The sequence below is a fragment of the Solea solea genome, chromosome 17, assembly GCF_958295425.1.
Source record: "Solea solea chromosome 17, fSolSol10.1, whole genome shotgun sequence".
NCBI lineage: Eukaryota > Metazoa > Chordata > Actinopteri > Pleuronectiformes > Soleidae > Solea > Solea solea.
This window is the reverse complement of record NC_081150.1, coordinates 15,917,526-15,933,013: the sequence shown is the minus strand read 5'-3', so window position 1 is coordinate 15,933,013 and position 15,488 is coordinate 15,917,526. Positions and strand designations below refer to the sequence as shown.

At 37.2% G+C, this 15,488-nt stretch overlaps 1 protein-coding gene across 5 annotated transcripts in view; it reads right to left on the bottom strand.

The window, feature by feature from the left end:
• The window catches only part of dlgap2b (discs, large (Drosophila) homolog-associated protein 2b), a 93,982-nt gene that overhangs the window by 13,116 nt on the left and 65,378 nt on the right, over nucleotides 1-15,488 (bottom strand). For 2 of the 5 annotated variants that reach the window (XM_058613086.1, XM_058613089.1), the window contains 3 exons: nucleotides 14,699-14,918; nucleotides 5,116-5,151; nucleotides 997-1,053 (listed from right to left, as the gene is read on the bottom strand). In XM_058613086.1, the coding sequence (XP_058469069.1) occupies nucleotides 997-1,053; nucleotides 5,116-5,151; nucleotides 14,699-14,918 (313 nt within the window). Of the gene's footprint in view, nucleotides 1-996; nucleotides 1,054-5,115; nucleotides 5,152-9,758; nucleotides 10,858-14,698; nucleotides 14,992-15,488 lie in introns of those variants that run through there. The other 3 variants (XM_058613090.1, XM_058613088.1, XM_058613091.1) reach the window with 3 other exon arrangements.

Genomic DNA, 15,488 nt, shown 5'->3' with positions numbered 1-15,488 from the left:
AGTTGAGTAGCCAAAAATAATTTAAGGAAAGCATTTTCTTTGTATCGGCATAGGCTATCCATTGTCTTGGTCTGTGGCTACATTCAGATTACCAGGCTGCATTTATTTCGGTTGCTATGACTCTAATATGATCCTTTCAGGGCTGTGAGGAGACTGAAATCCGAACGCCAATTCTGGTTGTCAAATGTAAAATGATTAGTGTAACTTATATGTATATATAGGCGTTTGTAGATGAGATATACGATAAGTGGCCAAACATCAATGAGAACAGTCATATCAAAATCCATGTGGCTTCTTGGGGTCATTGACTTGCAGAGGAAGCTTTGGAAGCCTATTTACTGTATGTGTGTATGTTCTAAATACCATACATTAAATGAAGTTTTAATTTGATTATCCTATGTAAAGTATATCTCTTGGAAATGTCTTGGAAAAAGTTGAGCTACTCAAAAATTAAATCAGGTGTTACAAAAAGGGCAGTAAAACAGTATTAATAAAATAAAATAGCTTCTGCACAAATTTCCTCTTGTTTAAGAAACACTTGGATTTATATTGTGAATTGGGTCGCCACTTTTTGGCACCTACATAACAAGTTTGTCATAGAATCTCACTAACTATAACTACTGTTTCTGCGTTTCCCCTGTGGAGATCAATAAACATATCATACAGATCTCCCTTTTCAAAAATATGATGTTATTGGCTGTTGTTGATGACCCATGTAAAATGGTATATGTGTACTCACGTTGCTGCTTGAGAGCTGAGGGCAGTCACAGATGAAATTTGATATGGAATGACTCAGATTATCTCAGGTAATATGAATTTAGCCTTTGTCAACAATGAACCTCATGTCCTCCTTTTCTGTCCTTCTTTTATATCACAAAAATAAATAGCCGGACCGTTTCGCTACCCAGGGATGCATGACTGCAACTGAAATGCAGTTAGCAAAGACAAGAGCTGTAGTATGGAGGAAAGGGAGGAGAGATGGGGATGGACGGGTACCTGGAGGTGGCTGAGCGCGGTCCACACTGCAGGAAGTAGGGAGACGAAACTGAATCCCTGCAACGAGCAAGCAGCACTGGTTATATGAGGACAAGTACAGGTATCACACACACTCACTAATGCAAGAGGTTTACAGAATGTTTTCTCTCTGTTTATCCATTTACTATGTAAGTCAGTAACAGGCAAGATGACAGAGAAACACACATAAGCTGGATTTACAGATTTAAAAATAGATTGTGTCAATGTTTTTGTCACCGAACCATGAATGTGGATGTACCTGGATAAAATTAATTTTGTAAGTGAGTTACATTCACACTCAGTAAGGGGATTTTTTTTGTTTTGGTTAAAAATCATCATCCAGCATTTGTTGTGTTTCTGCCTCAAAATGCAGAAATTCTAATAGCAGTGACTCAATTTACATGTTGATGGGCAATGTTCATAGGCAGCTATTTCTCAGGAGACGCCGCAACCTTGTTTACATGTTTGTTATCAAGGCTGTTATTGTCAGATACATTTTAAATTGTATGTCTCTATAGACTTTGCACTTGTTCAGTGGTTGCTGTTTGCTATTTCTGTTGCAGCTGATGATATTACATCCAAAAACCTCTCATCACATTGGAAAACCAACAGAATTATGATAAAATGCTGAAAAGAATCGATATATGCCAAGGTTTTTTAAAAACATTGCCCATCATCTGCATTGACCTAATTAAACATAATAAATGTGTAACATGAGCTAAAGGCTAATCCGTACTTCTCAGGCGATAGGCTCAATCAGTAAGTGAGCAATGCATTAAAACGTACAGCAGGAGAAAACATGCATCATCTGAATCTTAAAACAGACTGCTTCACCCTAACATATTGCACATACATAGAAAACAGGGCAGAAATGATGCAAACGTAAATATCCAAATCAAGACATGATCTCATATTTAAAGTTTAGGATTAAATAAAAACGTCCCACTTATTCAAATTTTATACTGTTTTGCGCTTCGCAACTTTTAATTCCTCTGGATTTGCTTGCATGATCTTAAGTCATTCTTTACATGTGTCTTTGCTCAATATGTAATTATAATTTCTGGAGCAATAAATTATCGTCCCCATTTTGATTTACATGTATATGTAGTTTTGTTTTGCAGTTTCCATACATGACTGTATGGAAACCACAGTGCGTGGACTAAATGTAAAGTGTGACTTAATCTCATGAAATTAGTTGGTATCTCTGGTGCAGAGAATTTGTAACAGGCTTTTAACTCTTGGGCTTTTTTCAACAAGCCCCCCCCCCCCATCAAACCTTTTGTTCCTTTGCAGTCAAGACTTAAATTTCAGTAAAACCGTTGCAAAAGTTCTGACAGCGCATCCTTTCCGGCGACTCCCTCCGTTTTGTGCTGGAGGCTGTTCTTGCCATGGTTGTGGACTCAATCGGGCAAAGATGGTGGTGAAATGTTCTTACTCAGGTCTGGGTGGGTTGAGGCTTAATGTCATGCAATGACTGACGAGCTATACATGAGCATGGGGGCTGAGGATGTAAGTGAATGTGAAGTCTCACAAGTCTCCTAATGTTTTGTTTCACTGTATTACCCCCAAAAAACTGATTGGAATATAATGAAGTTTAGCCTACAGCTTTATCTAGTTTCACAGAAATTATTATTGAACTCTATAACAACTTGGCTGTAAGAGCAACCTAAATTGCAGACTGTGAATAGGTGAAGTTGGTAGCTCTTTTGCTATTTTACATGCACATGTAACCTATTCTAAATGTTTTTCATGAAGCAAATGGCTTCACCAATTACATCTTCAATGTAAAAAGATTGAGGAACGACTAACAAATACTACATGATTGCTGTAGATCCTTTATTGGATCGGTAAAATGTCTATTAGGTGATTACGTCTGAAGTGCAAAGTACATTTTTTGTCATAAAATAGTCTAAAATTGCCTTTTCTTTTGAGCATTTTTTGTTCAAAGCAATCCCTCATTTTAATCTGAATTGTCCTAAATAATGCATGTTCCTGGTCAAAGTATGTCTCTTCAGTGTGTGTGCATTTTGCCACAGGCAAAATAAATTGCTGTGTTTGCTGTACTTTGGAAAAACAAAAAAATAGACTGCAGGAATTTCCCCTTTCCCCCCTCCTTTCTGTGTTACTATACCTGACCCAGTGAAGCACTGTGTATCTCCTCACGTTTAGGATTGAGCTTGACAATGGCACGGGTGGCTTGAAACGATGAGTGGATATAGATGGATTAATGAATGGAGGGGTGATTTGACGCAGGACAATTAGCAGGACTTCAGAGTGTGTTTAAGTCAAGAATTCCAGCTGATTCTGCAGGATACGCAGAAAATTCCAATTGTGTTGCTCCTTTTTTTTTTTCAAGAGCTGTACAACACACAAGCATGTTGTTCGTAGCCACATACATATATACATACAGTGGTGATGCCCCCATGGATGCAAGGTGGGTAAATCTTTTATGCATGATACATCACAACAAACCAAAACAAATCAATGGCCTGTAAGTGTCACCAAACACTCTTTTCATTTCTCTTCACCCACTGATGGCACCTTCTCTAGCTTTCACAGATACCTGTACAGTATGGAGTAGTTAATGATTATTTTTGCTGTTTTTAAATCCTCAGTTACTGGGATCAATAGATAAGATTATTTGAGGGTTTGTCATCTTAAAGGACCGCATAATATGCTGAATAAGTTCTATTTTAAGCTGCCTGTTGAATTAAACACTCGGGGAGTGTCCACTTAGGCCTGATGGTGGCACTGGAAGAAAGGTCATGGGATGTCCAAAAACCTTTACAATACCATATCCTGTGTGGCTAATAAATTCATTGACATTGGTTTTATACATTTCACAAAAGGCAGCTGAATTTAAACTTTGCCACCAAATATAATCTTTTATCCATTTTAAATGGCATTCAGCCCACTTAATGTAGTGTATTTGCAAATCTGTCAGTTCTAGACAATCTGTGTGAAACCAATAACAACTTCTTTATGTAACACTGCACCTACTCAATCAGTAAAATAATCCATGTATGATTTTGTGCTGACTGAATGAATAGTTCCATTGTAAAGCCTTAGTTTAAAGTTTAAAGCTTTCCCAATAGTATCACAAGCAACTATGTGATACTAAATCCATCACCAACCACCTTTAGAATCACAAGAATTGGTAGCATCAATCCTTCCATTAAACAGCCAAGAATAACTGAATAAAAGAACTCCATTCATATCCAAATCACATTTAGGGAAATCAACTGAGCAGAAATGGTCCTTTTACATACCAGAACTATAATTTGAGTATCAAAACCAGATGCTTTTTATCAACAAAAAAACAGCATTGATTTGTGGTGGTTTGAAGAACAAAGCTGTCACGTTGTGCATAACCTTTCTTGTTACATGCCAACGTAAAGACACACTATGGTGCGCTGATAATATTTCGCTCTTTATGCTAAAAGAAAATGTATACAATGGTTAAAAAAAGAGGAAGCAAGAGGGTGAGTCACTAATAATATCAATGAATTTCAACAGAAGTGTAATATTAAAACATAATAAATATAAAACAAACAAAATAAACAATTGTATGGATTTTGGAAGATAAAATATTTATGTGCAGAAGAGTGCTTAAAATGAAACATTTACTCTTGTGTCTTACTGTATTCAGATGATGTAGATATTGTGCTAATATGGCCAACAATAACCAATTAAGTTATAGTTTTTTGGTTTGTTGAAGTCACTTAGCGAAAATTCACTAGTTTCAATGTGGAAACAGATGAAAACATTTAAATGTGATAAACATATTTAGTGAGCAGAACAGTATTTTCAATTTATGGTATGTGTTGATTTTTACAGGTGGAAATGTAAGTGAATCAGACAAAAATACATGGAAAACTGTATTAACAACAATAACAACATATATATATATGTATATATATATATATACGTGTGTATATATATATATACATATATATATACATACATGTGTATATATATATGTGTATATATATATATATATATATATATATATATATATATATATATATATATATATATATATATATACATGTATATATGTACATATACATACATATATATGTGGTTCCCTACCAGACCTACCGTACTCTCTACGCCCCCCAGCTAAGCTACGGGCGCCTACAATGTGGGGAAAAAATAGAAAAAGAAAAAACAAAAAATGAAAACCAAAATGAAAAATATGAAAGCTTAGTAGGAAATATTGAGTGTCAAAGTAAAAATACACCGTGCAAGACTCATGCTGTGTATTTGCCGTGTGTTTAGGTGTACGGTCTACTCACTACGAACAAAAAAGAAAAAAGGTACAATTCATGCTACGTCTTTTTCATCTTTGGATGCCACTGTAAAGCTATGACCCCCATTTTGCCATTTAAATTACCATAAACATCATGAACATTTTATTCTTTTGTTTTATATCAATTTATGAAAAGTACATAAGGCCAATAAAAGTTGTAAATTAAAATTCACAAGAAACACCACAATAAGCAAAAAAAAGAACAATAAAAACCAAAGTATCACATGTCACATTTCATTCTTTTAACAAAATAAGCATATGCTAACAAATGCAGGCTAAAGTATAGATTTTTTCTTAATGGATGCTATATTACTTTGAAAATAATGCAGTCTGAGATCCCTGAATATTGCAACGTGGATGATGCAAATTAGCATGTTTTCTGTAAGAAACCTGGAATAAGTGCAGGAAAATAACATGTGTAGAAAATAATTTATATTTTTAAGCAGTGTTACAGGTTCAGGCGAGATCAACTTTCAAAAACCTCTGTCCTCATAACTGGACATCACATAGTTGGCACAGTTGTTGCATCAGATCTCTGGGTCACAACAAAAATGATAACCAAAATTCATCAGTCATTTTGTGAATTGATTACACATAGTAACATCATGTTTTTTTACAAGTCATACTTTCCTACAAACACTCATATTTTATGACACAAAATATGGTTGCATGGTTAAAAAATAGTTGCAAATACCCCATGTATTTTTTATCTGTTGTATTCTCTAAATCTATAGCTTTAATGAATATGTTTTCAAAATAATATTTCCATATCAATATCTGCAATTTTGCTACATTTAAACTCTTTTTAAGGGAAGATTATCTTTGGGCTAAATGATGAAATGATAATGAAACACTGAAATAAAACTATGTATAGCACGGGTGAGTTCCCTGGCATCAATCATCAGTCATTAATTTGTAGTACAACTGGATATAAGAATTGAAGTATATGAAGCATTTGTACAGCTTTTCCAATTACACTATCACAAGCTTTGTATCTCGCTGTATTAATTTTGAGTCTAAGTCAGAAAACAAATTGTCAGTGTGTGATGTGTGATGCACTTTTGATTGTTCATTTCTTTTGTGTCGAGATGTTATGAAGCATGTGGATGCTACAACATGGCAGAAATCTCAGGAATCTCACCAACAATCTCTTTGACACTATAAGCAGAAATAAAAAATAAATTGGAACAAAACAACCCTTTTGCTGGAAACAGCTAAAACCTTTTAAGTGTTGCCCGCTGCTCATGCACAAATAATTGTAATAAAAGAAACATTATTTTGCGTGAAAAGGGCCAGCCACCTATATTTTCACTCCTGGCACTGTTGATTTGTGTGAAGGCTCAACATAAACGTCTAATATCTATAACTGTAAATATTCAGATGGCGTAAAAATACAACAAAGAACAGACAACTTGCATAGAATGAATGAATGTAGATTGGAGACATCATGATTGGCCGGTCTTCAGCACCTTAAAATTACTTTGCATTCCCCAAACAATGGGAATCGATGTTAAGTAAGGAATGCCATTGCAGCTCCCTTTTAATTGTTCAAAAAGGAAAAAAAAAATACAAGTACAAGCCTTTTTAAAAGTTTTTTCTTTTTCATATATATTTATATATTAAAATGATTATAAGCTAAGTCTTGTCACAGTCATATGCCTTTCACTGAAATAATTAGTTTGTCTGGGTTTATAATAATAATTAACAGGTTATAAGCTTTTTTATTAAAAAAGCTTATTCTGTATTGCAAATAGTGAAGGATGGCAATCATACATTTGGACTTATTCCTTTTATTCTTTGTACCACAACCTCAACGTCTGAGGAGTTGCTGCCAAAGGTTACCTACCCAGCAGGCCTTAACACAGGCTACATTCACACTACTATGTTTTCATTTAAATATGGTGTTTGCAGATTAAGTAATCTGCGTCATGATGAGCATTTCATCTTAATTTCACAAGTGTTTCAACTAGAAATAAAAGTAAATAGTAGGAGTTGAGTTCTGGCAGATAAGAGCTTTCCTCAATAAAGCCAATCAGGAAGAAAAAATATATTGAATAGTCACCAGGGGGAGACACTTCCGGTTGCAAAATTAAAATAGTTTGAATCGAAGTTCATGGAAAAATTTGCCTGCTTCTCGCTTGATACATAACGCCAGTAAACATTTTCCTGAGGAGTTAATGGTCTTTATCGCTAGTTTTAGGTCTCAGCACATGATGTCAATTTTATAAACTATGTTCACATTTTAAGGAAAACAGATGATAAAGCATGGCACTTATAAGTAGATACCAGTGTAATTGGCAACTGGTATTGTGCCAGTGTGATTGGGAGCCTGGTTGCAGATAACATTTATGAACTTATTGTTGCAAAACCTCAACATGGTCGAGCATATTCTATAGTCTTCGGAATGGGAGTTCAGATAATTGTGGATAATGTTACGACGAGTTGTCACTTGATTTTGAAATGAAAACAGAGTAATATGCATGTAGCCATAGTATTTCTCCTGTAACACATTGGATTATAAAGGCAAATGCAGTTTTTAACATGTTTGATGAGTAACTCTATGTGTTGGGTGGGGCTACTGCAATAACTGAAAGGGAAATGTCTGCCTTTTTTTTCTTTTGTGGATTTCAATTTCCCCTCTAGTACAGCCTCTTTTTTATATATATATATATATATATATATATATAAATATCTTTTTCATAATGCCACGCTTCTGTAAGTATTGTCTTTTGTTTGTGCAAAGGAGGAAGTCGATCCACTCTCTTTTATGAATTGAAGGATGTAGCCTCTCCTTTGTTACAAGTACTTTGCAAGGTTCACATTTCAGTCAGGGGTCTGACACACATACAGGCTCTCCGTGGTCCTGTGCTGCAGTGATCATCCAGAGAGATAAATGTTGTCAAACTTGGAGATGTTTGTTGTTGGCCTCAGTTCCATGGGCCTCGGTATTTACTTTGGTACGCCATGTTGGACAATTCGACAATGGAGTGGATGGATGGAAATGCCAGTGGCAAATGAAAATTCTTATTTTATGAGTAACAGACAAAATGATCAATCAGCCAAATGTAGGGAATGATCAAGGCTCCCATCCGTCACGTTTTGACAGGAGCCCAGCTAAGCCATCACTAGTGAGGCGGTGTTAGTACATTCAGTGGTACTATACTGCTCCTCTGGGGACATGTCTTGTCAGAGAGTTAGAGGCCCTCAGTGGCTATGATTGTCTACGTTTAGGGACCAATGTTTCTCTGTTATCTTTCAGCAGTGATGAGCCACCCCAGCATGAACATTTTTCCTGGCATTACCAGATAAATGTGGCATTTAAAAAAAGGTGAATATGGTAGAATTTACCAAAACACGACTGAGTGTTTTTTAGACCATTTCCTCTTAAAGAAATATGAATGGATAGGTAAGACAGGTAAGAATCTCCAGTCACCACTGCACAAAAAACAATGGCCCAAACACTGTATGAATTACCAACTACCTAATAGGGTGTACAAGCAACTGGTTGGTAAACGTGATGAATAAAATGGAGGCAGACTTCAAAGACTGGAAAAAGTGCTGTGTTTGGTTTTGAACCATAACTACTTTACTTTAACCCAGCTCAGCGCTGGCAACACAGTATGAGTACAACTGCGAACAGTACAAGTATTGAATATAAGTTTCTATATATACAAAATGGTACATTTATACACATGTACAGAGTTTGAAGAATGAATGCAGTTTGTGCAAGAACGAACTGAAGCCAGTACATTCATACTTAATGATCACTGTGGACCCCCAGCTGTTTTCCTCTCCACACGCTATTAAATATGAAATCTTTGTAAACTTTTTTTTAGCTAGGGGCCACAAAGCCGGTCGATAAATCTTTTTTAGACCGTGTCATCCATAGAATATTCCAGAGAATTGGGCTCACAATTTTATTTGGACTATTTTAAGTTGTTGCCAACACTCGTCTTCACTAGTTCAAATAATCACAGTTGCTGCTTTGCTGCTCTAGTCTACATGTTCACTATTGAGAGATTTTCAGTATTCCCATTTCAACTGGAAGTGGCTGCAAAATGGATGAAGGCCATGGCAGAGGAATGCTTTGATTAGAATAACTAAAAAGTAAACTATATATCATTATATTCATAAATAATGTGTTCATCTTCAATGCATTCATTAGAAAACTAGGGTTATAAAGTTATTCACAGTATTTATTCAGCATACCCAGGTGCTTAAGTTAATTTTTCTACATGTGGAGAAACTGGAATGAGCATGAGCTTGAGCTATTCAAAGTCATGTGCAGAAACAGGCCAACTTATTCCTCACCTCACAATGGCTGAGAATTGAGTTTTTTAATCATTAAATGACCCTCAGATTTCCAATCATGTTTGCAGTAATTGACTTTTCTCTGAAGGTTGGGTATTTAAGACTGCCGAGAGAAGATAACGCTGCTCTTGTTGGCACTTGAGGATCTGCACATCAACCACATTCTCTCTCACATTCTCATGTCACCTCATTCTGGTGTAAAACCTCATCACTCTCATTTATTCCACAGCTAAGCAAGACACTTATTAAAAGATTGCTTGAACAACAGCAAAACCTGTTCAAGAGATGACAGACTGTGTCTGCATAGAGTAAAGGGACATCTAACAACTGCACTTCCCTGTCTTTCTTGGTCAGGTTGTCACCCTGGCTTCCTCGGCTCAGCTTATAGAATGCGTAAAATGGGAATGATTAGAATGACATAGACAGATATGACATGGGCCCACTGGTGTACTTTCTGCTCCATAGTTCTAGACTGGCGCTTCTGTGACCACCTGTGTGGGCACCTGAATCTGGCTGCTTATATGTCTTTTGCTTTTTGATGATCTCCCATGGGAAGTCCTCTATTGGAAGTGGGCTGGCAGGGCTGCCTGACCCCTCTGGAGTGCTTTCAGGGGTTCCCTCAATGATCTCAATTCGGGGTGGGTGCATCAGATCCATTATACTGAAGGGTGCTGGCTCTGGTTGGCACATCACAGACTTGTCTGATCTGTTTTGCTGCACAGCCCAACTTGTGCCTGCTTGAATTCCTACGGACACTCTGTCATCTGTTTGTGTGGTACTGTCACTGCAAGGCTCCCGACACAAAGTCCACATATTGTAGCACTGAGTAAAGTTGAAGAAGTTGCTGTTGAAAGTTTTTAATTCCCCACAGACGTCTCTGCGCAGCTCCGCCAGCTCATAGCGCATTGCTGAGATTTCATCTTTCCACTGCATATTGAAGGCAGCAACCATGTTAGCAGACTCCTTAAAAGCCTGAATGGCCTGAGGGACTGGTGGCTCAGAGGTGCCTATGGGTGAGGAAGGGACCCTGTATGATGGTGGGGAGGCCGGTGGGACAGAGATGGCTGTTATGGTGGAGCTAGTACTGTGCTGGCTACGAGCAGCAGCAGTCTCTCTCTCCAGCCTTTCCAGCTCCACATAGGCAGAGGAGCTAGCACCGTCATCGTCCTCTATCATGTCTTCATTTAGTAAAGAGGTCCCATCCACAAGATCATATCCCTCTGGAAGAAAAATTTAAATATGCAAACAGAAGGACATTGAAAGTGAAAGGAACAGCTGGAGTGTGATTTCGATTTTGGATTTGAACTAGAACGTAAACACATATCTATGGAAAACATACAGTATGTGAGTGACAAATCATTTCGAAACACATACAAGATCAGACTCAATAAATTCCTGTTTGTTGTTAGCAATTTAAAGTCAAGTGTTGGAGATCAGCACTCACTGGTGTGTTGGTCAAGTGTGTATGCACTAAATTACTAAAAATGCATTTACTAAATTGCGAATGTGAATAAAGCACCTTGTTATTTTTTTATCAACATCCAAGCATATTTTTTTGTCATTAGTCACAGTTTGGATATATTTATTTGAACCTACAGTATATTTGGTGTTCAAGTATAACTTATTTAACAAAAATATCCATAATGACCTAGATGGTCAGTTCAAAGTAGCCAGTACCAGGACAGACCTATTTAATATGTTCATGCTGAGCCTAATTTTAAAGAAGATAAGGATTGTCATTAAACTCACATACTGTAGGCCTTTCACAATGTTTTTACACTGCCTTCTCAGTCATCTCAAGGCTTCTTTCCATCTTTTCACTGCACAGCACAGCAGAGTGGAATTAAACACGAAATGCATCAGTTGTTATCAAAACGATGAATCCATTTTTGGAGAACCCTTTTCTCAAAATGAAAAACTTTTTTTTTTTTTTTTTAACTTTACTGCCATTTTGTGCAAAAGAAAAGATGCAAAGGGAGTAAAGGAATCACAACCCAGTGGGCTAAGAAGCAGATATGAACCCTATTGAACATATTAGGTCCAAGGTGGCAGATCAGACCCTATGGAGTAAGTAACCCAGTGAGGGGAGGGGTGACTCCCCCCTTCAGGGCTGCACCAGGAAGAGGCTGCAATCCCACAGTCAAAGACAGCTGACAAACTCAATTCAAAGGTTTAAACTTTGCCTTGTGTGGCTTTTTAAAAGAAGTCAAATTTTCATGGAAAGAGAAAAATAAATTCCACACATGTATGGCAGACAGTCGCTGCTCTCAGACATGATTGGAGACGATGCGATAACATTCAGTGCTATTTTATGGTTGCGATGTGAAAACATTCTGTGTGGTTTGAGAACACTTAGAATAGTGACATGACAAACAACTCACATAAGCCAGCAGCACATTCATTATTGTCAACAATTTGAAGGTGGTTTGAAGAAAAAAACAACAAAGTGTCTGAGGTTTTGTGAGTTGTTTGGAACCGTTTTCTACAAGGAGAACATAATGAGATGTATCTACCAACTATATTATTTAAAATCCTGCATATCTATTTTTTTTTTTTTTACAGAGAAGGCAGTGCAAAAACACACATATACATAGATATATGTATGCGTGTCAACATTAAAATACCTGCAACAATCATCACTGATGCCTCCAGTTGTTCTTTCCCCCTGGTTATCCTTCAAGAGATGGATGGTCAAATGGAGAGGGGTTTGCTGCTCGTCTGCCCTAGGGAGCATCATGGGATCTCTTCCCCACTCAAGGGCCCACTAGCCTCACACAGTGTTTGGTTCATTAGGCTTACAAATCAGTAAAAAAACTAGTATGGATTTCACGAATCAATGTTTTGCTTAGCCAAGATAGACTGGCAAAGTTACTTCATTTAATTCTAAGGCCACTAATCCCCCAGAACAGTTCAAAGAGTACACAAAAGGAGAAATATTGTTTGTAGAATCTCTTAACTGGAAGTTCACAGTAAAGTGTGAAAAACTAATCACCATATATGCTATATGCTCTAACATATTATAACTGAAGCATCCTGCCAATCTTAAAATACAAATTCACAATATATTTTACCATCAACTGGTTGTTTAGATGATATCAAGCTGACAGATTTGGAGCAAAGAGCTAAATAATTAGAGTTCAGCAAATAAGACGGTGGGATTGGAGAACACTTCTTTATCCTCGGTACTTGTGTCACAGCAGAAATTGTCAATGTAGACCCAATTAAAGAGGAGAGGATTCCAAAAACAAAAGTCCAGATTGAACAGGAAAACAAAGCCCACAAAATGAGTAAAAGTGCATAATGTCTCCAATATTAAATTGACAGAAAAGTATACAAAAACAGTATCAATCCAGGGCATAGTATATACAAAAAAAATCCACATAATTATAGAAAAATGTTTCAATAGGGTTCATAGCTTTACTCTTGCAGGCAAACACCAAATGCACTTAATGAGGGAGTTACTGCAAAGACTCTGCTTGCACAAAGAACCTGAAATGCTGATTTTGTTCGCACTGTGTTGCACAAAACCTTATAATCCTTGCATGCTCAATTTAAAAAAGGAGCATATACAGTATAGCTCAAATGAGTATCTAATTGAGTCATAAATAAAGAGCCATGAGTTTAGATTGACTTTCGTACATAATTATAAATAATAATGAAATATGATGATGTAAATTAGGTTTGCCCAATTGGAAACTTACAAAGACACCAATGATTTAAACAAGAGTACTGTTATAACCTCTTACAAAGTTGAGTTTCATGCAACACAACACAACAATACTTAGTAATACCAAGTGAAGTTTGTCCTTGTCAAATGCTAGGAATATGTCATCAGATGGCAGTTCCTTTGTGCAACCAGTGTGTGTTTGTGTTCTGGTCGTTTAGAGATTTTTTGACTTACCTTAAGTTGGTTACATTGCGTTTTTTATTTAACGAGATCAATTACAAGGTCAGTTGCAAAGCAATTGCTTATGTGTCGGTGCAACAGAGCAGGGGGAGGACAGGCGGAAGGCTTGTCCAGTGTATCCTCTCAACATACAGCACTGTGCAAAAGTCTTATGGCCAAACCAGCTTTGCTGTTTTTATGATGCGTGATCATTGGAACTTGAATTGAAATGATGTGACTGAAGGCTTGTGATGTATTTTTATCAAGCTGTCAATGAGTTTAACTCGTACAACACGTGTATGTGATGCTCAAGCATGTCTTGAATAAACCTGCCTTAACAGACGTTTTTCACAACAGGTATTTGTCCACATGACAAACACAGGTTTTACCAGTAACAGGGTTCCACTCCAGGTTTTAGAGAGCCAGGGTTGTGTGTATTGTACAAGTGTGATACTTGCTAACCTGTAGAAGCTCTTTTTTCTAAATCATTTGTTATTTTAAAACTGCATATCTGCCCCTCCTATTTTCTGGATGTGTTTGAATGAAGTGATTGAGAAGTAATTATACTGTATGGTCATTACCAAACCAACAAATCTAATGTTGAAATCCTAGGATTTTTGCACAGTGCTGTAAATAGTTCAAAAACCTGCCACTCCCCTACCCCCTGGCCCGTTTAGGACTTGACCTCTTCCTTAGCAACTCACACGCCTCGCACAACACTTATATAGCACCACAGTTTTAACATGCTCATGGTAGGGCCTAGTCCTCTCAGGCATGCCATGTGATGTGGCTGTACTGTGTTGTGATAATATGTGCTGTGAGCGTGTCGCCATCTGGGTGTTGAAAACAATGCGGCCCCTCCCACCCTTATCCCAGTCTACAGTTTGGCAACGCCACAAGTTACCAACCAGAAGCTCGGCTAATGATGCATGAATCGTGCAAAGTAACGTACAAGCAAATCCATCTAAACAAACTGTGAGAATGCAGAGGCAAAAACAAACACACGCACACCGTAGCTTCCAAAGAAAACTTGGGATTATTCAGCCTGGCATCTCTGAAGCTCAAGGGTTCCCCACTGTACATATGTAGGTATGTCAAGTTTGTGCGCATGTATAGGATGTATGAGGATATGTAGTCTAAGCCCTCTCTCATTTAGGGGGGGGATTTTTTTTTACCTGTTGTGGATCTGAGAGTTGAAGTGACAGTGGAGGATGTCATTGAAGGCAAGCAGTCGTCATCTTGGGAATAACCAGCCTGAATTGCACGGAGGTAACTGTGGCTTCGAGTTCGGAACGAACCAGGCAGGTCCAAGGCCTCCATGGCCTGGGATTCTACTTCACTAAAAACGGACTCGCAAACTGACTCAAACTGGCCATTGATCTCAGTCTCACTCACCTGAGAGACAAAAACAGGAATAGCAGTCCTTAATTTTTCCTCGTCCTTTCTCTTTCTCACTTTGATTCTTCCCCTTTGCACAGCAAATATGAAGGAGTGTTAGCATAAGGAAATGCCACTGTCACTTCCGACCTTTAAACTAAATAAATGTCAAGATCAAATTAGAAAAAAAAGGCAGAAGTCAACAGAAACAATCAGAAAATTCAGTTTTTGTTATATAGCATTCATGTTACCACATACCCTGAAACATAGATGTACTATGCTCTACACTGCATTTTATTTTTACTACCTGGAAACTTCAAAAAACACTCTAAAAAGTCTCTAAGGAAGAATCTTAAGTGTAGCTGATAAAAGATTAAATATTTGTTGATGCCAAGATTATTGAACAAATCCATGCAGTAATGCCTGTTATAATATATTATAACTTCTTATCCTGTCTGTAATATATGTTCACATTTGTGTACTGAAACTTGATGTAGTCAGTTAATCACATCCTTTTCTTACTTCAGTGTTAAACATTCTAAATTTGTGTTTCAGTATTTTTAAGGCCCTTGTCTATCATTATGATAA